Source organism: Corythoichthys intestinalis, chromosome 19 (genome assembly GCF_030265065.1).
Source record: "Corythoichthys intestinalis isolate RoL2023-P3 chromosome 19, ASM3026506v1, whole genome shotgun sequence".
Classification (NCBI taxonomy): domain Eukaryota; kingdom Metazoa; phylum Chordata; class Actinopteri; order Syngnathiformes; family Syngnathidae; genus Corythoichthys; species Corythoichthys intestinalis.
Genome location: NC_080413.1, coordinates 36,206,187 through 36,231,686, shown reverse-complemented (window position 1 = coordinate 36,231,686; position 25,500 = coordinate 36,206,187). Strand labels below are relative to the sequence as shown.

Here is a 25,500-nt window from a genome sequence, read left to right as displayed (position 1 = left end):
TTATATAACAGTCCGCTTGGGCATATTTATCGTCATTTATCGTTATCGAGGTAAATCTGCTCAATTTACCGTCATACGTGCTGAAGGCCATATCATATGGCCCAGCCCTACTTGACGCAGAACTTCGAATGCTCATTAACAACATTGCGCCGTCACCGTAACGCAGAAGCATAAATTAGGTTTTATGTTCCAAGTCTCCCAAGCTGCGTGTTTAGCTCGTCGTCGTCACGTCATAGTCAAGGAAAAAATGTTTGTTGACGAAGAATTTTGACGTTGTTGACGAAAACAACACTGGTGGACATATTGAATTCCAATGTAAACACACGACATCAGTTGACCAGTGCTCTTTTGATTTTTACATTTTCTAATGAAAATGTGCAAATGGTTGAAAAATGGGGAATATTTTAGATGATTTTAGATTAGAATATTTTAGTTTATCAAACAGTTTTTGGGGGTGGGGCTAGGACTATGGGTGTGCAAAAAGAGTGCAAAACTTTGACAGTGATCTTACTCCAAACTAGGGCTGCAGCTATCGAATATTTTAGTAATCGAGTAATCGACTAAAAATTCTATCGATTAATCGAGTAATCGGATAAAACACATATATTTTTAGGTGAAGAGCAATTATAAATATACATGAGAAAAAAAGACATTTCATCTAATCTTGAACCATTTTCAGTCAATCAATGTCTTTATTTTCGATGTGTATTGTTGAAAACAGCCAACAAATGCATCTCAGATGTAACTGGAAAAAAAAAAAAGAATTCACTGCTTTCACTCAAAAAACCTTTAGATCTTATTAAAAAAAAAAAAAAAAATATATATATATATATATATATATATATATACCTAAAAATGCCATTACGCTCGATAGCGCGCATCTCTTAAAAGTTTGGATTTTTTCCCCACGTGTTTGAATTGAATTTCTATTTGTGTCAAGCCATTTTTAAGTTCTAGTTAAGTTTTAAGTTAGTCTAAACTGTAAGTCCTGATAGGATTTTGAGTTTTTGCAGTGTTCAAAATAAATGTATGATACAGGCTGTATTGGAGCACATTAGGGACCAGTGCTACTTGGTGTTTTATCCAGCAATGAATACTGAGCTAAAATTGATAGTTAGCATTATTGAGTTTTTATTTTACACCCTCATCACTCCACAACGCCGTTGGTTGGTTGGTTGGTTGGTGTTGTACTTATATAGCGCTTTTCCACCTTATTTTAAAGCCTGTATGTAAGACACGTTAGCTACGCATCGACAGTGGTCATAATTAATAGAAACCTAGCCCTCCGCAGGGCTAATGTTACGTGAGCTAGTAACGGTAACATTAATCTTATTTATTAGCGCTTAGCTCTTTTTATCAGCGCTTAGCGCTCTACTGCTTTAAGATGGCGGCTGTTTACTAACGCTGCCCAGATGTGGCCGAGTCTGTCATTTCGCATCTAGTTCAACATACATGTGATCTCTATGAGACTCATCAGACGCTACCTGCTACCAACGTAGCATCGTGCGGGCTAATATTTAGCAACGTCGGCGTCGTTTGTAGTGGCTGTCGGCTGCAGTTTTTTGGGGTTTTTTTTTTTGCTTCTTCCTCTACGCACGTGACATCAGCGTGTTGTCCCACATTAAAAGTAGTCCGAGCAAAACGTGATGCTTAGAGCTGTCAAAATAAACGATTACTCGAGGTGAATAAAATTACTCGGATCAGTTTTTAAACTCGAGTTACTCGAGTTGCTCGAGTATTCGTTTCTGCTCTACTCCAAAACTATCATAAACAATGTAAAACAAACAAATTGGCAGGGTTTGAGGTTAACCACTTCCCAAATGACCGTAGCAAGTAAACATTACAGAACAATACATTGATATTTAGTAAAGCACCTGCACCCATCACCCCGATTGACTCTCTCTCTCTCCCTCTCTTCCCAGGCGAGTAGTGCTTATTGTTCTCTCTGTTTCACACACGATAAAAATACATTTCTGAGTTGATGTGAGGGGGACCTCAGAACCGCCAAGGAACTGGCCAATACATAGAAATATAACACATGCAAAGCTCATTATTTTACAACACTACTTAACTATGTATATTAATAAATTCACATGTAGCTGCGGATGAAATGTCGTTCTGTGTGGCCAAAAGGCAGGTGAGTGCACGCCCCTGCGGTGGGTGCATTCATGTGAATGGAGCGAGTCCGCCTATGAATATTATTACCATTTCCTCTTTTTTATTTAATACTATTTACATTTCCTCTTTCTTCTCGCCAAAGTCCACTTTCTGTAGCAACTCGTATCTACATGGACTGACACTTGATCTTTTTATGGTGAGTAATAAGCTAAACAGTGCAATATACTTTGGTCTAAAATGATATTTTTAATGTTTTAAAAAACATTAAATTTGACTTTTAAAATGGTGAAAGAACCCTCAAATTGCAAAATTTCCATTCAAAAAAAAAAAAAAAAAAAAAAAAAAAAATCGAAGGCCTGTAGCCACTGAAATTAGTTTTGCAATATATATATGGTAGACTTGATCTTCCTAGTGTCTTTCATTAATTTCACTTCATTTTATATTTCTAGAATCTAATTACGTTTTAGAAAAGAAATATTTTTACAGTTTGTGATACCACTATATCTAGGGTTGTGACAATATATCGGCATTGTGAATTATAGCAATGCTTTGAATCCTAATAGGTTATCGATATGCTCCCAACAAGAATCATTACATCGTTTTAAAAAGTGGTTAAAGGGGTTAACCCTCTAAGATCCCGATCTATTTTGTCCGATTTTTTTTTTTTGGTGCATTTGATGTTGCCTTTATATTTCAAAGAATTATTCACAATGGCCTGGTTTGGTCCCCTTTTCCAGGGCACCATAACCTTCATGTCCAAACTGTTGTTTTCTTCACTGGCCAATTATATCAACTTTTGGGCCATACAGACAGAAAAAAATCCAAAATTTGTTTGTCAAAATTTGTAATATTGATGTCCTCTTGACAACCAAACATGCTCAGTGAACTGTTTTAAAGCTTGATAAAATTATTGCAACTTGTAAATATGAACATTCAACAGGGGGAAAAAAAAGATATAGTTTTATATTTGATAATTCAATAGAAACCGTAGGTATGATCATGGGCGTTTTTGGCCTTTATACATATATCAAGTTGTTGAAATAAAGCAAAATGAAGTTTATGGATTATCATCTCCAAATAAACTATAAACTCGATCACAGTCATTGATGCTCAATTCTCCTCTTAGCACACATCCCGACCTCGCGTGTAACAATCGTCATTTCCAGTGTGACATCAGAAAGGATTCATGGCATTTGTAGTTCTCCACGGTGCTTTCCGCTTGGAAAAAAACAAGACAAGAAACAATGGAAATATGGACATAAACACATGGTCCATGCAGCGTTTTAATGCTTATTTATGAGGGCAGTAAAACTATAAAACTCAAATGGCATTATCTCCCGTGTTACGTGATGTATTGACGACAAGTAAAAACGAGGGGGAATCTCGACTTCTGCCCTTTCGAAGGAGGTGTTCCGCAAGCGCGTGGGCGATGTAATCAAGTTACATGGCTTGAAAGATGACATGCGCACAGGACGTGCCTGTGCCATTGCCGACCATAGAAGGTTAATTACTGTACATCACAGAAGAAAAATACTGCCAAAAAGTATTGTTATAATTATTATTGTTATTATTTTAAATTTAGGGTTATTAAAACTTTTTCGGCCTAAGTTTCTTCATTTTAGATTTTGACCAACAATTGCCATTTTAGCGAATCCCTCCCTCCCAAAAGATTTTTAAAAAAACTTTCAATTTCATTTCAGTTTTGGTCTTAGTGAGTTATACATGAAAATAGTTATTGGTTTTGGAGTTTATTTTAAATTGAACCAATGTAATCCCACATGAATTAATTTATTTTACAAGTGTTTTCTTTGAAACAATTAAGCATGTTTATTGGCTGACATCATAACAGTGTAACATGTCGTGGACAAGTGCACTGAGTGGTTTGAGCTCAATCCAACTGCTACACTTGTGAATGTTGAGTACACTTTCCTGGAGATTGTGGTGCAAGGATACGGTAGTAAAAAGGTGACTGTTGAGACTTTCACACTAGCGGCAGCCCCAGTGTTAAAACCGGCCCGTAGCAAGGGGAGGAGCCACATATGCTGACGTAGACACTGTCAGGAAGTGAAAAGCGGGTGGATTCCACCAAGCGTATTTACTATAGTCCCAACTGAGCACCAATTTATTTATTTTTCATCATTGCACAAGGAAACAGCAACTTTTCCAGTGTGAAGAAGTAGGGGAGATTATAATAGCCGTAGGAAGACCTACTAGCTTCGGTGAGAAGGTGTTTTTTTTTTTTTTGTTATTCGTAAACTATATTTCCTCACAAACTCGCATCCAGATATCATTTCGCTGAGCATGGAGAGGTGTGAGAGCCATATGTTGAGTGTCCCAGAGCTCACAAAACTTAAAAGCGCATTTATCAAGGTTTCTTCAGCCGTAATTTGTTTGTATCCATCCGCCGAGACAGCCTTATATCAGTACGCCTGCCCCTCTGCTATTGGATGTATTGTCGATGTCCGTGCGGCAACGCTGTGAAAATAGAACAAATTTCTATTTTAGGCCTTGTCCCTCATTGAAAATTCACTTTCCCTGAGAAGCACATACACAATGAACAGGTTCCATAAACCCTTTCACACCATGCTGCCATTGTGTGAAACAACCTTTATGCAGTTCATTTGTGACCCGAGTTCAATTAACTCTGCAGTATCCATTCGCTCCAAGAACATGAGTTTTTAAGTTTTCAAATTGAGCATGGAAGTGAGATACTTTATGTAGTGATGCTCACTTAACAAAGTAACAAAGTTGAGGAGCACCATTAGATGCTCTCTTTAGGTCTTAAGTCCAGGAAATGGCTGCTGGCCAAGGGATGTGAGCAAGTAGTTGAGTTTGGTACAGAGAATTTTATCCATACGAAAACTGAACAAACGTTTAAAGCATTAGAAATTTGTATTACCAGCAAACATTGTAGAACATTTTCAGACCACATTTATAATATATTGTAAAATGAGATATTTCAATCAAGCCCTACTTCACATCATTTGAGTTAGTAAATCACCTTGCATATCAGGAAACGGTCTGTTTTGATCTCAGATCTGTAAAAGATAAGTGTGAGATAAATTAATTGGAAGCTGAATCAATTCAAAATGGCATCTCAGCTGCAGTGGAATAACATGACTTGGCTCCTGTTTGTCTTTTGGTTGGCCTCAAGGTGGGGAATGATACTCCTAGCAGCTGCAGGAAGCATTTCCGGCTGCTTGTTTTCTTCTCAGCCAGGCACATTGAGGTAACCGCAGTAGAATGATTCTGAACCAATATTTCCCATACACACTGGTAGGACTGCACCAATCGATTATTTACAGTAGGTAATCGATTAATCTATCAATTAGTTAGTTCGAATAATCGGTTAATCGGGTTACGAACATTCAATGCGTTGCAGAATACTTTTTAGGATATGTAAAAAAAAAAGTGTTTATGCTTCTGATAATATTTGTTTTGGCTTTGCTAAGATTACACTTTGAAAAGAGCATTAAATGTGAATACAAAATAAAATTCCTGCGTGCTTCTTCAAACTAGGCAGAACTGCACTTTCATTTCACAAGACCAATAAATGCAATTAAAAAAATAAATAAATAAGATACATGAGCGTAGCCTCAAAGGATATAAAAAAATAAATAAATGATTTAGGATCTGAGTACAAGCGAAAAAGAACAATTGGTTAACTTGCTAGCAAAAGTCTGCTAGCTTAAATGCTATAAAATGCTAAGGTGTTTTTTTTTTTAATTTTTTATTTTTTTAACAATGCTCTTAGCAGATTGTTCAAACATATATAAAAAAAAAACTGCTAAATATGCTTCTAAACTAAATAACAAATGCATAAACAAACCTATTAGTTCAAACAAAAACATATCGTATGTATGTTGGTCTTAACAGGAAGTAGCTAGATTCAGCCAAGTTAGATGAGTTATAGCATATTTATTATTGCAACTAGAGGGCAATGTATCTACCCAAATCAATAATCCCAAATTTACATTACATTACATTACAACGTTGTTCTAATAAAACGAATGCTCAAAGCAGCAAAATTTGATTTGAAGCTTTTTTCTAATGGAATTAATCAATTAATCGCGGCAGCATTACACACAGACTTAAACATCATGTTGGAATTATTTTTAATGTTATACAAATACCATGATGGTTAAAGCATAGACTTCATAATGATATTGACAGGACACTGGGTGTGGAGCCAATTAATAGGAGCCTGCATTGTTAGCATGGACGTCCAAGCTGACCGAGTGGAATCACAGACAAAGAGCTTTTTTCGTTGACAATTGTTGTGAATAAATGCTTAAATCCCTGAATTCTTTATTTATATGGACGCAAAACAGTCTTGAATCTTTGTTAAAAGAGCAAAAAAAACAACAACTGGTAATTATCATTTATTTTTCATAAAATATGTCGAAGAATGATGCTAGTCTGTTAGTCAATGTGGCGGCCGCCATATGTAAACAGCTTTTCCGGTGAAAATTCTTGTAAATATATGCTTTAATCCCTGAATTCTTTAGAGATATGAATGTTAAACAGTCTTGATTCTATGTTAAAAGAGCAGTGCTACAGTATGTTAAAGGGCAGTTAGCATTTGTTTTTCGTAAATATGTTGAAGAATGATGCTAGTCTGTAGCGGTTAATTTCTCTCATTGATTTTTTTCACAACGTTTCAAAATGCATGCGTGGTACGAAAAATACAATTATTACCTTGAATCCTCGAAAAAATCAGTCCTGAGACAATCCTTCCTGTTTGTATGCGGTACAGCTTTCGTACTTTTTCAACCTAAATCTGTCATTGGATCACTGCATGTGTTGACTAACTGCGACCGACTGCGAATAACTAAAGCGGACTGTAGGCGTAGGCCTACTTGAAGGCGTTGCGCAGTGGCTGACGGTGGTGACCCGTCAATACAATTATGAAGTCTATGTTTAAGGTTTCACTTTGTCAGATAATGTGTTAGCAAAATGTTAGCTGTACAAAAGCAAACAACCGCTTGACACATTTTCATCAGTAATTGATTGGTCTTGTTAAAACAAACAGTCTTGAAGCCTTTTGAATGTTTGTGGTAGGACTTAATCACACAAGTAGTCGAGCCAATTTATGAATGAATTGACCCAAAGACAGAGGTTCTGCTAATGTCCTGTAGTCTGTGTGCTCCAAAAGAGCATGTTGACATATTTTAAGTGCTTTTCATAAGGCAATAAAGGGTGAAGATTTGACTGGTGCATACTTGGCATGTCATCGCTAAGCGCCCCAGTGCAAACCATTTCATTGTGTTTAACTGCCTAGCCGAGGGTGTTGAGAGACGACACTGCCACCCAAGTCTCAAATATAGCTGGACAAAACTGCCAGCATGAAACCCTGTACCTCCCGAGTTTGAATTTTTTTATGGAATGTTCAAAGATGTTCATTGTGAGCACTGTTACTCACACGGCACACATCAATGATTCAGTTTTTGCAAGTTCAAGGACGCAAGCCACCTTTTCTGGTTGAGTGAACACTATAACTGGAGCTGAAAAAAGAAAAAAATAATTATTACTGTATTACAAAAAAACTTGAATTCAGCTTTAAAACGGTACAAGATTCATCTTACTACTATATTAAACAGATATGACGACATGAAATGTGCCCAAGACCATCCTGTGAAATAAACTTTTATCAATCAGTTATTGCTAATTGAGCACAATTTCATATTTTTTTAATGGTCTGAGGACGGAGGTATCACTGAGTAATATTAAAACTGTCTCGAAGTCTTTCCAAATATAACATATCTGCCTGACATGCTGCGCTGACCATAATAAAAAGGATTTCATGAAGGAGAAAGACAATATCTATTCAGGATTTGTTTGGGTCAGATCCCAGACTGCGCTGTTTTTGTACTATATTGTGATGTTAGGCGCTCAGACGTGGATCCATCAGCTATTATGTAACATCTAAAGCTGTTTGTTTTCCTGAATCTCCCATTGTGGTGATTCTGTTGGTCATATTAAATGTCCACTCTTAAATTTTCTCACAGTGTTTGGAAAGAAGCAATAGTTTGCAAAGGTTTTTTCTTCTTCCAAACATGCTGTTGGGGCTTGTCAGTTGGCAATTGTTTCCACAATGCAGTCAAAGAAAAAAACAAAAACTGCTGCATGCCCTACTGCTTATTGCTTCACTCCTTTTTTTTTGTGTCAGTTTGATTTTCAGGTTGTTTGCTTAGATTTTCATGAAATTATATTTCCATTTCATGCACTTGAATCCCTTATTTTCAGTAGTGCTTATTAACAGCTTTTCTTTTGCATTTTATTTTTTCAAAGCGCCGCATGCATAAATCATCGTTGAACTTGTTAAACAGTTGTTGTGGTGTAAGTGAACAGCTTGAGTGGATTTGAGTGGACTTACTCAATGAAGCAGTTAATAAAGCCAAGCCTTTTTCTACTACGTTATTCTTGTTTAAAAATAATTCGGTGGGACAGTAACATGTTTAAAAGTTATAATTATTACATTTGAAGTACTTAAAAAACATATTAAAATATACATACACATGTATTTTATTTTATTACCGTAATTTCCCGAATATAAGGCGTACCCGTGTATAACGCACACCCCAAATTTACTTGTAAAATCTAGGGAAAATTATTGTACCCGTGTATAACGCGCACCCTAATTTTAGCACCAAAGAATACAAGAAAACAGCTTGTGTACAGATACAGAAATGTCATTTCATTGATTGGTGAAACACAGCACAAGCATAGCACATTGGTAGTTCAAAACATTACCGTGAACTGACAATATGCACGGTAATATAATAATATGATCTGACAACTTCTCCAACTTACAAAATCCAGGAAAAGAGAAAACAAAACGGATGTGACTTTTCTTTTAAAGGCTGCTGTATAACTTGATCGTTTCATAATGATGAATAAATGTTTCTTCCATGGATTAATACGGTAAAATAAAAGTGAGGACCGAAATCGGAATGAGCGCATCGCTACTGTAACAAGAGGAACTAATGTTACTTGGGTTTGAGTTTCCCGAGGGACAGATATAGTTGACGGACACAGGAAGTCTGTGTTGTGTTACGTTTGTTATGGTCCGAGTTGCCGAGTTGCAATAAATGTTGACTCAAATGAGTTCCAGAAACTAAATTCTGTGCTTTATGAAGAGTGAAAAAAGCAGAATTTAACGCAGACGAAATCATTCGACCGATCAGAGTGAAGCAGTACCGAAACAAAATGGTGACGTCATGTACCGTAATGGTCGCTGCATACGTTTTCTTCAACACAACATGGCCATGTCAATAAAAAAATCGGTCTTTATATATATATATATATATATATATATATATATATATATATATATATATATATATATATAAAATATAGTTTGTACAAGTTGATTTTGGGGGGGAAAAGTGCGCGTTATTTTCGGGAAATTACGGTAACTAATTGATGGATTAATTGATTACCTAAATAATCAATAGCTGCAGCCCTAATACATACCTATTTTTCCTCCCCACTGTGAATGCAGCTCAGCCATGTACTCATACAGCAAGAAGTAGTCACAGTACATTTGCAGTCCAAGAGATACATACATGCTTTCATACATGCTTTTCAGACCTCCCAGTGTACCCTAGTTTCCTTTAGCGGGATGGGTCGACCTGGGAAACTTTTGCGCTTGCCTGCTTCCCATCAACTGGCAGCTGCAGGCAGCGGTATTGAAGAATATTTGATTTCCTGCACACACACAATGCCTTACCACCAACAGTACATGCTTGTAGACACACACAAACCTACTGATGCGTGCACAAGCATGCACACACGGGCATGCCAAATGCTGTTTTCAAATGCGGGCAACTAAAAGCTGAGCAGGCTGTCTAGCAGAGTTGATCCTAGTTTTGTGTGCACCGAGAGGCACAGTTTGGAACAATTTGGGTTGTGCACATAAAATGTGGTTTTGTGTTCTGGAGATGTGTGGAATCAAAGAACAGTCTTGTACAGTGCGCACTATACAGTATGTCCTTAATCTATCACTGCTTCCCTTCCCTAATGATGGTGTAGTTTAAATAAATGATCAATTATTTTCCGATTCGAAGTACTAAAAATGTGGTACAAAGATGTCAGTTTAGCCTCTCTACAGATAAGGTTTCATGAAAGTTTTGATGAAAAGAACAGCTGTTTCAGGTTTGCACTTACTGTTTACCTTGAGGTTTATTTGATTTAGTTTTATGACTTGAATATGTTGGGAATTCATTTCAGTTCGATGTACTTTGCATTACTTTTATGGGGTAATATTATTTAACTGGAAAGTTTCTTCTTCATGTTCTTGGACTTGGGTAAAAACATTACCAACTTATAGTTATGTATTTCGTAGTTGGGTTGTATCTGGGCTGCAGACAGGGTTCTTTATGTAATGAATTCCCACCTCTGAATCACAGAAATGATATAATCTCATTAACACACAATAGAATTGTCTTCACTTCGGCTTCAGTACTTAGATATTCCTGAGTAGGGACCAATGAAGCTGAATGACTGATAATTTTTTACATTTGCATTGAACAAATTATCTTGGGAAAAATAGGCTTTAACAACAATGAAGTGTTCTCATGATACAAAAATTCTGACATCGATACAATACCTAGAGTACGTTGTAGTAAGTACTAGTAAGAGTATTGTACAAATCATTTTTAGTAGGGCTGGGCGATATGGCCTTAAGCACGTATCGCGGTAAATTGAGCAGATTTACCTCGATAACGATAAATGACGATAAATTCGCCCAAGCGGACTGTTATATATTTTGAAAATCTGAATCAATGCATGAAATACAGATTAACCGTTTCTTGCTGATTTATTTACCAGCTTTCAATTTAATATGTTTAACAATTGTACATGCAGTCTAAACATTAAGTATACAAAAAATTATTGTAAACAATAAGAATTCAAGTATGAACATTTATAACAGCTTGTATGGCTTGAACAATGTACATTGTCAAAATCAATATGCCTGTGCAAACATGTCATTGTAATACAAATGACCTACAGCTTGAACAGTACACTTCAAAAAGACAACTTATTGTTAATGGCTGCTGTGACATATTTACTTAACACAAGTGTTTACTTCAAGGTTTCTGTTTTTTTTCCCCAGTGCACTTTTTAATACATGCAAGCAAACATGAACCCCCACACAGACACACACACATTAAAGCTGCATTGATCCAATGACACAGAATTAAGCACATACAGAAAAATAGCTGGGGCCATTAAACAGTCATATTAAAATTTTCACTGCTGGATTGTACTTTATGCTGATTGCTTTACTATCACAACAGCCATCAGAAATCACACAGAGATACACAATAACGTGACATACTAATTGCTAAATGCAGTCCGTGCCCAATCCACTCATTAAGTTCAGCTGTTTCGCCAAGGTTAGAGCCGCTATCCGACTCCATCACGTTTATTTGTAGCGTTAGCCACTAGCGTTAGCCTGTGGCTTGGCTACTAGTAGAAAGCATTGAAAGCATCTTCTTTGGAAATCGTGATCAGCGGGTGAAATCCTGTCTGGATGCCGCCAAGAGTCTATTTAATGTCGGGTGAAAGTTTGGCTAACCTCCCTTAAGCCACACTCCATCACATTTGCTTGTAGCGTTAGCCGCTAGCGTTAGCCACAGGGCTCTTGTTTGTTTGGCTTCCTGATAACCACGTGACTCCATACGTAAGCACACTTTCTGCTTTCTTAAAGGGGAATGAACATTGCCGAACAACACAGAGTCAAAGCGGGATGAAAAAACTACATTTTCTTGTTTTATTAAATTACCGAATTTACCGTCATTGTCAAAATTACATCGGTCATCGTGAAGAATTTCGGTGCCGGTAAATTTTCGGTTTACCACCCTGCTCTAATTTTCAGTTTAAAAAAAAGAAAAAACGAAAAAAGAGAGAATGACCCCAATGTGTCTTAAAAAGCCATATACACTTTAAATATTAAAAATCAGAAGTGTTTTGCGAGAGGCACAGAATTCAGTTGTGCTTACTTGAACTATTTAAAAATACCATCAGAAAAAAAAAAACGATAGAAAAACCAAGTAAAAATAATGAAAGAATTGAGAATTATGATATGGGGGGGGGGGGGGAAATTGGGGGGTTAGAGGGCGCAAAAAAAAAATCCATGCTTAGCGTAATTGTAAAATGTTATATTTCCTTGAATTACACAAAAGAAAAATACTGTGTTTTGTTTGCGTTGAGTCTGCAGTTGCAGATGGTTTTACTTGGCTTTTGGAGAGTCGTTTCCCTTTTAACAAGATGTGATGGAAGTTAGTAACCTTTGTCTGTCTAATATACTATATTTACTGTATATGCAGATGTATGTCTCATTAATTATCATGTTTTATTTTTTTATTTTTCTATATTTCAAACTGTCTGTTTAGAGAGAAGCATCGTCTTGCAATGCTGTGGAATGTATAGGTACGGTTTAAAAGCGCATTTTGTCATGATTTTTTTTTACTTTTCCTGTTCCCATCAGAATACGTTCAAGATGAAGGGTCTTTGATAACTAATGCAACAATACGCCGACTCCAACCAGCAGTTCTGACCTGGCAACATACGAATGGCCCAGGAAAGCCACCATATTGACATTCAGGTTTTGCATGACCTGCGCCAGAAGTTCCCTGAAGTCCCAGAGGGTGTTGTGTCTCAGTGTGTTCTTCAGGTAGGCAGATTTCCAATCTTTCATACAAGCAATACTATTTATTACTTGTTTCTTCCTTTTCTTCTTGGGGAAAGATGTGTTTTATCAAAATATCTATGTATACATAAGCCTCACCATACAGTTGTCGTTCTTGAAAAATCAAATTGCTCTAGTATGGAAGACGAAGATAAATCAACTAACCTTAATTTAAGGTTTGTGCTTGATAAAATCAGGGCAAATGTAATTTTGCTTCAAATCAATGCAAAAGCTGATTTACTGTCTTCCTTGAAATCTCTGTGAAGGTTAAACCTTAGAACATCTTTACCAACCTGCAGAATAATCAGATAGATAAAAATGAGAATAACTACAAAAAAGCCTGTCGCGAAATGCAATAAGTCAAATTATCGCACAGTAAATAAAAACGAAGGCGGTAATTTTTCAGGCAGCAATTTATCGCCACTTGCCTGCTAACATTTGTGCGTGCGTATGTTTGCGTGTGCTGCTTGCACTCCGCACATGTGCGTGTTGGTTGCATATGACATTCCTGTTCCTTTCACAGATGTTTATTGGCCATCAACCCGCAGTAGAATTAAAGTTCAGGCATAGAAAATAAGGAAACACATCTATGTTAAACATTGTAAAACGTTAGCATTGCTACATTGAGGCTAGTGGAAAATTTGCTAACCAATTTAGCCTGCTATAAAACATTGGCAGTCTTCTCCAAAACGCAAAATTGCGGTTGAAAGGTGACATTTCAAACATGGAAAAAAAAGCTGGTTAGAAGCATTTGCAAACAATGCGGGGAAACTGAGTGTAAAGCACAAAGTTAGCGGCGTAGCGAACGCACTTCCGGTGAACATTTCAAAATAAAAGCACATCATGTTCAACATGTAAATAAGGATTTCTCGAGTTAATCTCACACACTTAAGATTCTACACTAAAAATGGATTTGAAATAACACCCATAATGAAAAATTTGATTGGCATTGAATAATTTGGCTTCAAATTTGAAAACGTGCCCTTTACAGTCATTTTGAATCAAAACAACACTTTTGATAGGCTCTAATTGGCAAAGAAACAAAATGTGGCATTGGGTTTCTCACCTATTTCACATTCTTCACTTAGCTAGCTTTCAAATGACTCATTCTGCAATGTGGGTGTGTGTTTTTTTGTTTTTGTTTTTTTTTAAAATATTTATCAATTTTAATAAACTTTGTCTTTTATTTAAGAATAACAATTTATTGCTTTTGAATGGGTGATTTATTAGGATGTATTGTCACTACATTAATGGTTGAATTGGTGAAAAAAATTGACAATAATATCGCATATCGGCAATACTTCATCAGACAATATATCGCCTACTAAAATTTGTTATTGCGACAGGCCTAACTACAAAAGTTACTAAAGCTACATCAACAAAACTGTTTCCGTTTTTCCACTCCTGTCATTATAAGTTTAAGTTGCCCACCATAGATAAGTGGATAGTTCTCCAGGGATGGCCAAGCAGTTTGTATTCCTTCGGTCACTTAAATAGGGAATTGGACCAGGTCACCACAGCCCCACGCTGTGCATGACTGGCAACTAGTCATGGGTGTGAGGCTGTCTCTTACCAAGTCCGCAGGGTTAGTCTTGGATTTAAATCTACATGGACTAGGGATATACAGGATTAAATGGGAGGATAAATAGTCTTAATGTCCAATAGTTATGACCTAATGAAAAGACTTATTTTTGTATTTCTTCTGCTTCTCTTCCAGAATAACAACAATTTAGACGCGTGCTGTGAATACTTGTCCCAGGTCAGTCCAGGCTACTTGTACACCGAAGAAGGAAACATCAATTTTTCTGACGACCCCAATTTGACCAGGCTCCGTAATCACATGACCCAGCTGAACCTGGGCCTGCAGTCTCAGAATGTGCATGTGGCCCCAGTGCGAGACAGCTTGAGAATGAACGGCAGTCGAACTCTGGCCCATAGCCTGAGCGAAGGGCCCCTGCAGACAGGCCAAGCACCAAACAGTAACTTCTTTCAGCAGGAGCCACATTCTGCTCCAGCTGAAGGGACCCCCAGTCTCAATGTGTTCAGTGCAATGGAGCCTTCGCGCAAACCGCAGCCTCCACAACACCTTGGACTCTACCCAATGGGTGTCAAAGGAACAACCATGGGTCTCCAGCAAACACCACGTTTCAACCCTATTACTGTGACGCTAGCTCCTCAGACTGGCCGGAACACTCCTACTTCTTTACACATACGTGGAGGGCCACAGTCAGGTCTAGGAAGTCCACAGGGTAACTCTATTTACATTAGGCCCTATGTAAGTCAGTGTGGTACGACTCGACAGAACCAGCAGCAAGGAGGCAGGGCCCAGTATAGCCCCACCTCTCAGCCTCAGCAGCAAATCTATCAGATCTCTCATCCCTCGTCCTTGTCCGGGTCTTGGTCCGGGCCTCAGCAATCCCCTTCGTCACATACCTCACAGCATCACTCCCAGGGTCACCAGACATCTCATGTCTACATGCCAATTAGCTCCCCAACAAATCCCCAAGCACCCTCCAACTTTCCCTGTGGAAGCCAAGCATCTTCATCTGGTGTCTCATCTTCTTGCTCGTCTTCCTCGTCGTCCTGCTCCTCCTCCGTCTTGCCCACCACGCTCTCTGCTATCAGCCAGTACAACATCCAGAACATCTCCACCGGCCCGCGGAAGAATCAGATTGAGATCAAACTTGAATCTCCTCAGAGGAGCAACTCCACCACAACAACAGCTGTGCTGCGAACAGGCGGTGGGTCCCGTTCCTCCTCCACCTCGTCCTCCTGCCCTTCCTCCTGCTCCTCCTCCTCAACTGGGGTATCTACTGTCCCTAGCAACCCTCTATCCATTGGAGGCTCAGGTCTGAGCCGCAGCCAGCCCACTGTTTACATCTCTGCTAGCCCGCCTACAGCTGCTACGACGCCTTCTGAGGAGACTTTAATTGCCTCTGCCGGATCTCGTTCACAACCCAAGTTTTACATTTCAGCAAATGCCTCCTCTAGTGATGACGCTGGGGGTAGAAACCCTCCCACAGTCTACATCTCAGCTAACCCTCCATTGCAGGGGCCATCAGGTGCGAGGAACATTGGGGGCCAGGTGAGTATGGGCCCTGCTTATATCCACCATCATCCGCCTAAATCCCGGGCTTCAGTGGGAGTGGGAAATCCGGCTTCCTCTCCACGTGTGGTGGTGACTCAACCCAACACAAAATATACTTTCAAAATCACTGTGTCCCCCAACAAGCCCCCAGCAGTGTCCCCTGGGGTTGTGTCTCCTACCTTTGAGCCCAACAATCTCCTCACTCTACCGGCAGACCATCACTTTGCCGAACCAGACCCCCTCCATCTCTCAGATCCACTTTCAGCACACAAGGAGAGACCAAGCGAGCCTCGCAGACTCAGCATGGGCTCTGATGATGCTGCATACACGCAAGGTAAGCCACTTTGAGTCTTTAAATCACACGGTAGAACTTACATGGGATGCAATTTCATGAATGGACCTTCTGCAGAAAACTGATAAGGTTTAGCCTGTGTTTTATTTTAAAAATGTCACCCATTTAACTAATATTTTATAGCAGTTCTAGCTGCTTTTTGTTTTTCAATACGAAAATCGGCACAATCAGTGCAAGTTAGTGTTAGTATTGTTCATTTTGATTTAGCAGAAAACAGTGAGTGAGTGAGCAAGCTTGCGACTGGATGGATTACACTCTACCAACCAATTGCAATGTTTGTTGGCGTTGGCAAAGCCATATCCTCTGGTTTACAAGACAAGTTTCTCTGCACTTTTGACTGCAGTTTGGGCAGCGGCTGGCTAGCACCTGCGGCTGAACTCGTTGTATTTGTCTTTAGCTAAGCATTGTTGTGTTTGGCAGCCTTTTTAATTTTCGTCTTAGTCTATTGGACGATAACACTTATTAGTCTTAGTATTATTTTAGTCATCTCAAAATGTTTGTCTTCATCTAGTTTCTGCTGTCGAAAACTGAAGACTAGTTTCGTCTAGTGCTAGTCGAGGTTTACTAAATGTTTTCGTCTGTAAAATGAAAAAAAAATTACTCCAAAATATATAAAGGGTAGTGGTACCTAGACATACGATCGCTTTGACGCACGATCTTTTCGACATTTTGCGTAAAATTTGACTCGCTATTTGACGACATTTTTGAAATATGACGATTTTCGACAGCGCCGCAGTTTCTTTGTGTTGCCGGAAGATGGCTGATTTTCTTGTGAGAGAAATCAACAATGGATCCAAAAAGGTTTGTACAGGTGGAGGAAAAAATGAAAAGGTGACGCTTACCGTTGAAATGAAGATGTAAATGAGAGCAAAATATAAGCATGGTGTGTCCATTCATGAACTGGGTCGACAATAGGGCCGTAGAATGTCGATCTCGGCCAGCGGTCCTCCTCCGTTTGCCAGTCTTTATAGGTTAAGGTGACAATTCTTATTGTGGTAACATGGCCATAGAAATCGCCGACTTTGTCAGGTTTCTAATCATTTATTCCATCAACTTGTGCAACACTGACGCCAGCATCAAAACAAAAAGTAAAATAGAACCGCACTCTCTTGCTCACCGTCACGTCAGCCTCGCGATGCGTTCAGGTACAGCAAAAAAATCCGCCACATTAGAACCTGATTTGTTACATTATTACAGATATTATTATTACTATTACTATTATTATATTATTATTATTTTTTTTTTTATTCAAAATTTATTTGTTTTGCACTTTGTAACTGCGATTTGCAAAAGTAACAGCAGTATTTATTAAGGATTTTGTGTAGGTTTTTGGGCTGTGGAACGAATTAATGGAATTATGTATTCTTATGGGAAAATCCTGCTTGACATGCAACCATTTCGACTTACAAGCAAGGTCCTGGAAGGGATTAACTTTGTGTGTAGAGGTACCACTGTATTTCGAACATTGAACATTGACAGACAAGCACATATTGTAGCATCTATCTACAAGGACAATGCCAACGTGGTGATAATATAATACACACTCAGCAGGAAAAACAGTACATTATTTTCAATTAATTATACCCACCTGGAGGCCACAAACTGTAAAAAAATAAAAATAAAAAAAAATAGAGTTTAAGAGGACACTCGCTGTTAGCATGAGCCTAATGTTAACGGGAACGCTATGCTAACGCTACGAGTTACATTTAGTATGTGATGATCACTCAGCACAGACCTTTCAAGTCTATAGCAACATTGCATATTCACTCTAGCCAAGAAAACAATTCTTACCATGTATGCAAGCCTGCATGAAGCATGGAGACGACACACTGGCGAGTCTGGAAGGGGGGTGGGCAGCACGTTACAAGTGACACAACCAGACACTGCTACGAAGAAGGCTAACTGCACATAAAATGTCCCACATTGTGAACTTGTGACGGAAACTATTGTGCGTTTTCGTCTCGTACTCGTCTCATCAGACAAAAACTGTCATTCGTCTTGTCATGTTTTAGGCTCCCAAAACACGTTTTTAGCGCATTATCGTCTCTTCATCACCATGAAATAAGTATTCGTTGACGAAATATTTTCGTTGTCGTCATCGTTGACGAAAACAACACTGCGGCTAACAAACTAATCGCGGCTACCATGGCAGTGAATAAGCTACTATTCTGACAACTGAAGGGAAGATAGTAGGAGTAACTGTATAAGATTGCAAAGCCATACCTAAGCTATCACCAAATGTAGTAACAAAACATGATTAAAAGTTGTTAGTGCTACACTACAACTGGACAGGAGTCTCTCCCTGAAAGAGTGTTTGTTTAGGTGGAGAGCAACCAAGTTTGAAGAGGAAATTACTGTAACTAGTTTTCATCATTGTCAGTTAACATAAAAACAATCAAAGCAATGTAGTTTCAGCTGTGTTCATGTTAGCCCATAAACTAATTACTGATCGGAATAATAATTCACTCCAGGGCATTCCCAACCTCAGCCATGGGTGACCTGAACTTGGATCGAGCAAAATGTTTTGTGATGATGGGTGTGTGATTGTTTGTTTGGCTGTCACTTAAATTTGTGATAACATTAACGCTAACTTGAGCCAGTGAGCCCTGAAACTTGATTCTGCTCAGGTGACTCCATTTTCAGACTTTTTTAAGGCATTTTTATAGGTCATTCTATGCAGGAATCATTTTTGACAATGTTATAGTCTACACATTAAATAAAAAACATGCAATGTTTACTTTGTCATTGTCAAATAAGCGTGTTTATCAAAGATTTCTTGTCTAGTTAAAGCTTGTTTTATTGTTTATATGACCTAGATGAAAATGTTTGCTTACTCTTGATAATTTTCAAGATTCTCCTTTAAAAATAATTGGTTGTACGGGTCATCAATTTCAGTTAAACACATATATATATGTTTATATATTTTTTTAAAAAAGTAATATTTGAGTAATATTTTAGAGTTGAAAAAAGTTACAGAGGTGTCCAATATTTGTTTAAACAAAAAAAAAAAGCCAGGAGAAACACTTGCAAATGGCCAATATCACCACCCTTTCTCACTGCTTGCTTTACCTGTGTCTGTATATATTACACCTACATACTTTTTTTTTCTACCTCTCAAATATAATTTTTCCGCCATTTATTATGCTAATTGCTGATCCATACAACCAATTGTTTATAAAGGAACCTCTTGAATATGATCAAGGGTGTCCAAAAATCTTAATACCACTTTAATTCAGAAGTCTTCTCATTACAACGTGCACGTAAGTTTTTAGGATAAAAGGCTTGTTTTTAGAGCCATAATAGTTTTTTATACCCCTGACAAGTCTGAATTGTTTTTCCATCTGTTCCTGCCAAGAAGCTCATTTTACCAGAAAGTAAGCACTCTTAGTAACATTTGTTGCTGCGAATGTACGGTCTGCTTTAAAAGTAGTCAGATAAAAGCAAAGGTGACTTATTTGGTGGGTGCCGCTGGGATGACTCGAGTGTGAGTTGTCTCCATTAAATGCTATGTTTGCTACAACAGCCAGAGCAGAGTAAATTCTATAGTGAGTCAAATGTGTCGGGGCACACAAGTGTTTCCTTATTTGGGCTTTTGACTAAATTACATGTGAGTCATTGACTGTGATTCTTATATTGCAGTCACTCCCAACAGGAGGGTCTTCACAATGGGCCTCTTCTGCTGACCCTCATCAGCCCTGTGGTCTTTCCTTAAAAAAAAAAAAAAAAAATCCCTGTCTTGCTATATTTAACCCGTTTTAATGATACTTATCAGAGAGCTGTGAATTCCCGTTGATTTCCAGCTAATCTACTTTTAGTTTTAGTTTCTGAACTAGCAAAACCAGCACCAAAACACAACAAATCCAGCAGAACCTTGCGCAATTTGTTGTGTGTTGGTACTGGTTTTGTTGATGCAGAAACCAGCGGATGCGTATTCTTCTTCTTTCTGATTTGCCAATTTAATATTTTTTCTAAATGTAGTACAGTGGTACCGCTACTTACGACATTAATTGGTTGTGGAAGTAGTGTCGTAAACCGAAAATTTCGTAAATAGAGACGAGTTGTACATGTAAATGCCCTAATCCGTTCCAAGCATTATTGACACGCCCCATTAAATGTTATAGTTCGGGTAAAACTGGAATTAAACAACAGCCAAACGCATTTGAATCATTCGATATATCTAACCTAACCGTTAATACTTGTAATGAAGCTGTTGGAGCAGTTTTTATGTTGAGTGACGCAATGTGGCAACGCAGCCACTATGGGCAATGACGTCATCACTATGCATCTACAGTATATAACAATGACTTATTCTTCACAGGTGTGGAAGGGTGCTGGATACAGTGTACGCCATGTACGATTACCGCGGAGTTGCGCGTTGTATTGTTTTTGTTTTGTTTGAAAGTTTGAAGGCTTTTTTTTTTGTTTTGTTATTTGACCTCACAACACATGACGTTAGACTGAAGGACCATGATTAGCTTAACCAGACCATTTGACAGTTTTGACACTAGACATGTGCCGATTACCGGTTTCAAGGTATAGGCCTACCGTGTATGAAAACGTCAAGGTCAACTACTACGTCAACTGCAAAAATTTTCCGTTGTACCGTCCCTAAAGTACTAGCTATTTTTTCTGCCAAAAATGCATTGAGGAATACCTCGCTTGCAGCTGTAAGGCTCAACCCTCCCCCACCGGTTGTTGCTCAGTGTCAGTAAGTCAGCTGTGCTACACGATGGCTGAAGGAGGTAAAACTTTTTCTCCCATCGAGGAAAACGAAATAGCTGGTATGGGAATCCTTTGGCAACAGAAAAAGTTACAGACGGCCGCGGCTTAAAGAAGGAGGGCCAACCGACATGTAAAACCTATTTGCAGAGAGTGGCTGCCGAGGAGGCAATACCTCCAATATGATTTTGCATTTATACAAAATTAAAGGTTAGTAAACACTGTCATAAATGTTTCCCACCAGCTACGAATTTTACTGTAACTCCAGCGTGTTTAGTGTGTCTAGCGGTGGTAAAACGTGTTTTTTTACTCTCTAGCAACTGTCTGTGTTGAGAAAGAGAGGTTGTATAATGTCAACATGATACGTGTCATACACAATTTTTTATGGAAAATAATTCAATTATTTTTGTTCTGATGGTAATAATGTTGAGCTGAGGTTGCGGATTTAGGCTCACCTAATGGATTGCATAAACCCTATTTTAATTTTATTTAGAATATTTCATTTTATTAAATTGTATTTTAACTTAACATTATACTTATGTTTCAAATTGCAAATATATTTTGAAAAATAAAAATTCTGTTCAATGGAACAGATTTATTGTTTTTTTTTTCACCCAGATATCTCAAGGTATGGTATATATTATACCAGGTAAGTAAAACAATACATTACGTCTGTCTTCTGCTTTTCCCGCAGTCAGACATTAAGCAGTAGATGATGGATGGATGGATGGAAAATAGTACGAGAATAAGTCGTAGTATTACGTCGGGCTATACGCGATATCATGTATATAAACTAGGGGGTTCGATCGATCCCAGGTTAAGAACCACTTATATAAACTAACACATTTTTAAACTATAGATTTTGTGACCCTGCCTTTTTTAAATTAATTAATGAATTTATTTTTCGGACTCTGTCTCTTAAAAGAATCTGAATCAAGACTCGTTCGGAACGAGAATCAAAACATGGAACCGGAATCAGAACCGGAATCGTTCAATTTCAAACAACGCCCAACCCTAATTATTGATGCACCCCCCCAGCTATATAAGCTGCTTTTAATGTTTTGTGCATTAGTTACAAAAATTGTAAAAAAAATTCTCTCAGGCTCAAATAAACTACATTTCAATATCAAGTTAACAGTTCAAAACAGTAACTAAAATACTCAAGTCCTCATTTTGTATCAGCAGCTTTAAAATAAATTCAATTAATTTAATGTTGTGAATCAACCGTTAAAGTTTTTAAAATTGCGTTATTCCATAATTTCCCTTCTGTTTACTTTCGACATGTGAAAGTTTTAAAACTGCTTCATCATTTAAAGATAAATTCATGTCAAGATTTTGTAGATTTGGGAGTATTTTAAAAAGTTAATTAGGTTCATTTGGAAGGTTTGCGACAACAGCCTTCAAGGGAAGTCTACTGCTTTAAAATGGCGGCTGTCTACTTACGCCTGCAAGTCTGTCATTTCGCATCTAGTTTTCTATACATGTGCTTCTAACGCCGCCGAGTCTGTCATTTCGCATCTAGTTCTTTATACATGCATTATGTGGGTAGTTTGTGGCGGATGTCGGCAGCAGTCAGGCATTATTGCTTTTTTATCTAGTGGCATGAGTCGAGCAAGAGCTGTGAGTTGAGGATTGTCATTACTCGGGTAATGGAAAGGGGAAATGACAAGCATGTTTACTCTCGGTCCGTTCCTCATTGCGTCCTGAAGACCGTGCTGACTGTATTTTACTTCCGCTTTACTTGCCACATTTCAATAATCGGAATTTGGATGTTTGTGAATTGTTCTTGAATCGTCCACGGCCGAATCGCGAATTATCTAAGAATCGGAAATTTCGCACACCTCTAGTTATCATGCCGTCAGAATTTCATACCGGCACATGCCTATAATTGACACCACGGATTACCATCAGGCAACGTCGTTTTATCTCATCCTGCCAACTGACATCAACTCATGGTGAGGGCGGGTTAAAAATTCCTTACCAGCGTATGATTGAAACTTGTCAGAACAGAATAAGATAACAGAACAAAATGCAATGGAAAAAAAGAAAAAATATATCTTACCTTTCAAGTAAGGCAATTTCCTCTTTCACGAGATCAGTGGTGCCTTTCACCTGTCTCACTCTTACTGACACAAAAATTTAAGGAGACCTACACTCTAACATGCGACTAATGTAAAGACCCGTCTTTGGGCTTAAAAAAAAAATTCTTCGTCGGACAAAAACACGAGGAGCCTTGTGGTCATTTCTCTAGGACGTCGACCCGTAATATCAACAATAACACCGTCGCTTGTGCACGTCATCGTACTGCGACACCCAAATTGAAACATCAACAATAGGCCAATAGGAGAGCGGAATTCCATTACTAAGCATGATTGGAAATATTACGACCAATAGGGCAGCAGGATCTTATGGTGCTGCATTTAAAAGAAGACAGCAGGAAGTGCATACGTATCTCTTACAGCAGGGGTTCCCAACCTATTCCACTAAGGCACACTGTGGGTGCAGGATTTCATTCTTACCAAACAAGATGACAACACTTTTTCCCCAATCTGGTGTTTTACAAGTGCAATCAGTTGATTGCAGTCAGGTGTGGCTTGTTTTAGCAGAAGCCTCATTGGTTCAACTGTCTCTGCTGGATCGGCTGGAACAAAAACCAGGACCCACAGTGTGCCTTGAGGACTGGGTTGAAAACCCCTGTCTTACAGTATTGTATAGTATTTTTTCCTCTCATAGCCTGAAATTTCTTTAACAAGAGGCATTATTTCCCCGTTTAAATGTGTCATAACCTAAAAATAACATTTGTAGAGACGTTTGTAAGTAGAGGTACCAATGTATTGCTATCTAAGTCAGTTGTGTTAAACTGGATACTTTGTTGAGCAAGGAATACTTGCTTCAAAACCCTTTTTATTGAGTGTATTTGTTGGCTCAGGTGTGTCACACACACACTGTCAAAGGTAATTATCGCATCAAAGGTAGAGACATTCCATTCTGTAACATAAGCAAAAAGAAGTAAATGAATTGGTTTGGTCCTCGTACTGAGATCCAGCACGGGGTGACTGCAGACTCCCTTGATTATTATGGCCGACTTGTCGCAGAACAATAGCTACATGTGTGACAAAAGATTTGTCCATACACGAGAACTGCATTGTCTTTTTACCGTATGTAATCACATTGACATGATAGTTTAATTCGTGTCCGCTTTGAATTTCGCAACGCTAAAACCAACGTGTGCCAGAAAAACTGATTCAGTATTATCTTTGGCATAAAGTCACGTACTGTCAGGTGTCAGCATGTGAATTTTTCTTATCTCTGGTGCTTCTGCATAGTAGATAGGAGAGGAACGATTTACACGTTCTTCTCGTTTTCTGGCCACCGTCAGACTTTGTTCTTCTTTTGTGTATCTACACAACTAGTAGTAAGATTTTTTTAAGGGATGTACTAGAGAGAGGTTACTAATATGGTGACTTACAATTTCAATGGCAGCCCATTTAAAAAAAAAATTCTACACATGGTGTACAGGACTTTCCCAAACTAAACATCTCAGTCGAACATCCTCTTTTTAAGTTCTCCTCAAAAATTGTGTTGCAGTATGCCTGTATGGTTCTCTACAGGTAGGAGCGATAACTTAATATTCTTCCTAATCTAAGGTGTGTATTCCGATATTACAGCCTAATATGTCAATAAAGATCCTGTGATTCGTAATCATAGATGCATTTGGTATTGTTACTATGGACATTTCTAGTTATTTAACCCTTTTGATGCATGAATTATGAAATCCTTGGTCAATATTTAATTTCTGAAGTATTTTAATTCTTTTTAGGACAAAAGCAAAATGTTTTTTGTTGTTGTTGTTGTAACAATCCACTGTAGTGAATGCTACAGAGCATTCTAGCATGCTAGAGAGTTAAGTAGAAAATATCAAACATCAGTTTTAGTGGGCTGCTTTTTGTCATAATATATCGCACATTACCAGGTGATGTGACAATCTGCCTGTTACTTTACTAGCTCTGCTGTGTTCATGCTGGAGGGAAATGTTGTTCTACTTACCGGCAAGGCAGTTTCTAAATGCAGCATGCGACTCAGGCAGGATTTTTAACCTGCTTACTGTATTTTCCTCACTATAAGGCACATCAGGGTATCAGACGCACCTTCACCGAATGGCCTATTTTAAAACTGTTTTCGTATATAGGATGCACCGCATTAAAAGGCGCAGTAGTAGTAGTGGTTGGGGTTGTAAGCATCCACGAGATGGAGCTGCGCTAAATGGAATGTCATGCCATGAGTAAACAATCCAGTGATCCCTTGTTTGTCGTGGGTAATGGGAACTAGAACCTGCCGCGAAAAACCGCAAAGTAGTCTCATTGGAAAGAGATACACATAAGACATGTTTTTCACTTTTTTTCGCCCAAAAGTATAATTAAAAAAAATACATGTGTATGTATATTTTAATGTTTTTTTTAAGCACTTCAAATGTAATAATTATTATAACTTTTAAACATGTTACTGTGCCACCGAATTATTTTTAAA

At 38.2% G+C, this 25,500-nt stretch overlaps 1 protein-coding gene across 8 annotated transcripts in view; it reads left to right on the top strand.

Annotated features, from left to right (window-relative positions):
- Nucleotides 1-25,500, top strand: part of tab2 (TGF-beta activated kinase 1 (MAP3K7) binding protein 2) — a 97,300-nt gene that overhangs the window by 41,551 nt on the left and 30,249 nt on the right. For 7 of the 8 annotated variants that reach the window (XM_057822317.1, XM_057822315.1, XM_057822316.1 and 4 more), the window contains 2 exons: nt 12,614-12,799; nt 14,532-16,236. In XM_057822317.1, the coding sequence (XP_057678300.1) occupies nt 12,698-12,799; nt 14,532-16,236 (1,807 nt within the window). In that variant the 5' untranslated portion in view covers nt 12,614-12,697. Of the gene's footprint in view, nt 1-12,613; nt 12,800-14,531; nt 16,237-25,500 lie in introns of those variants that run through there. The other variant, XM_057822320.1, reaches the window with a different exon arrangement.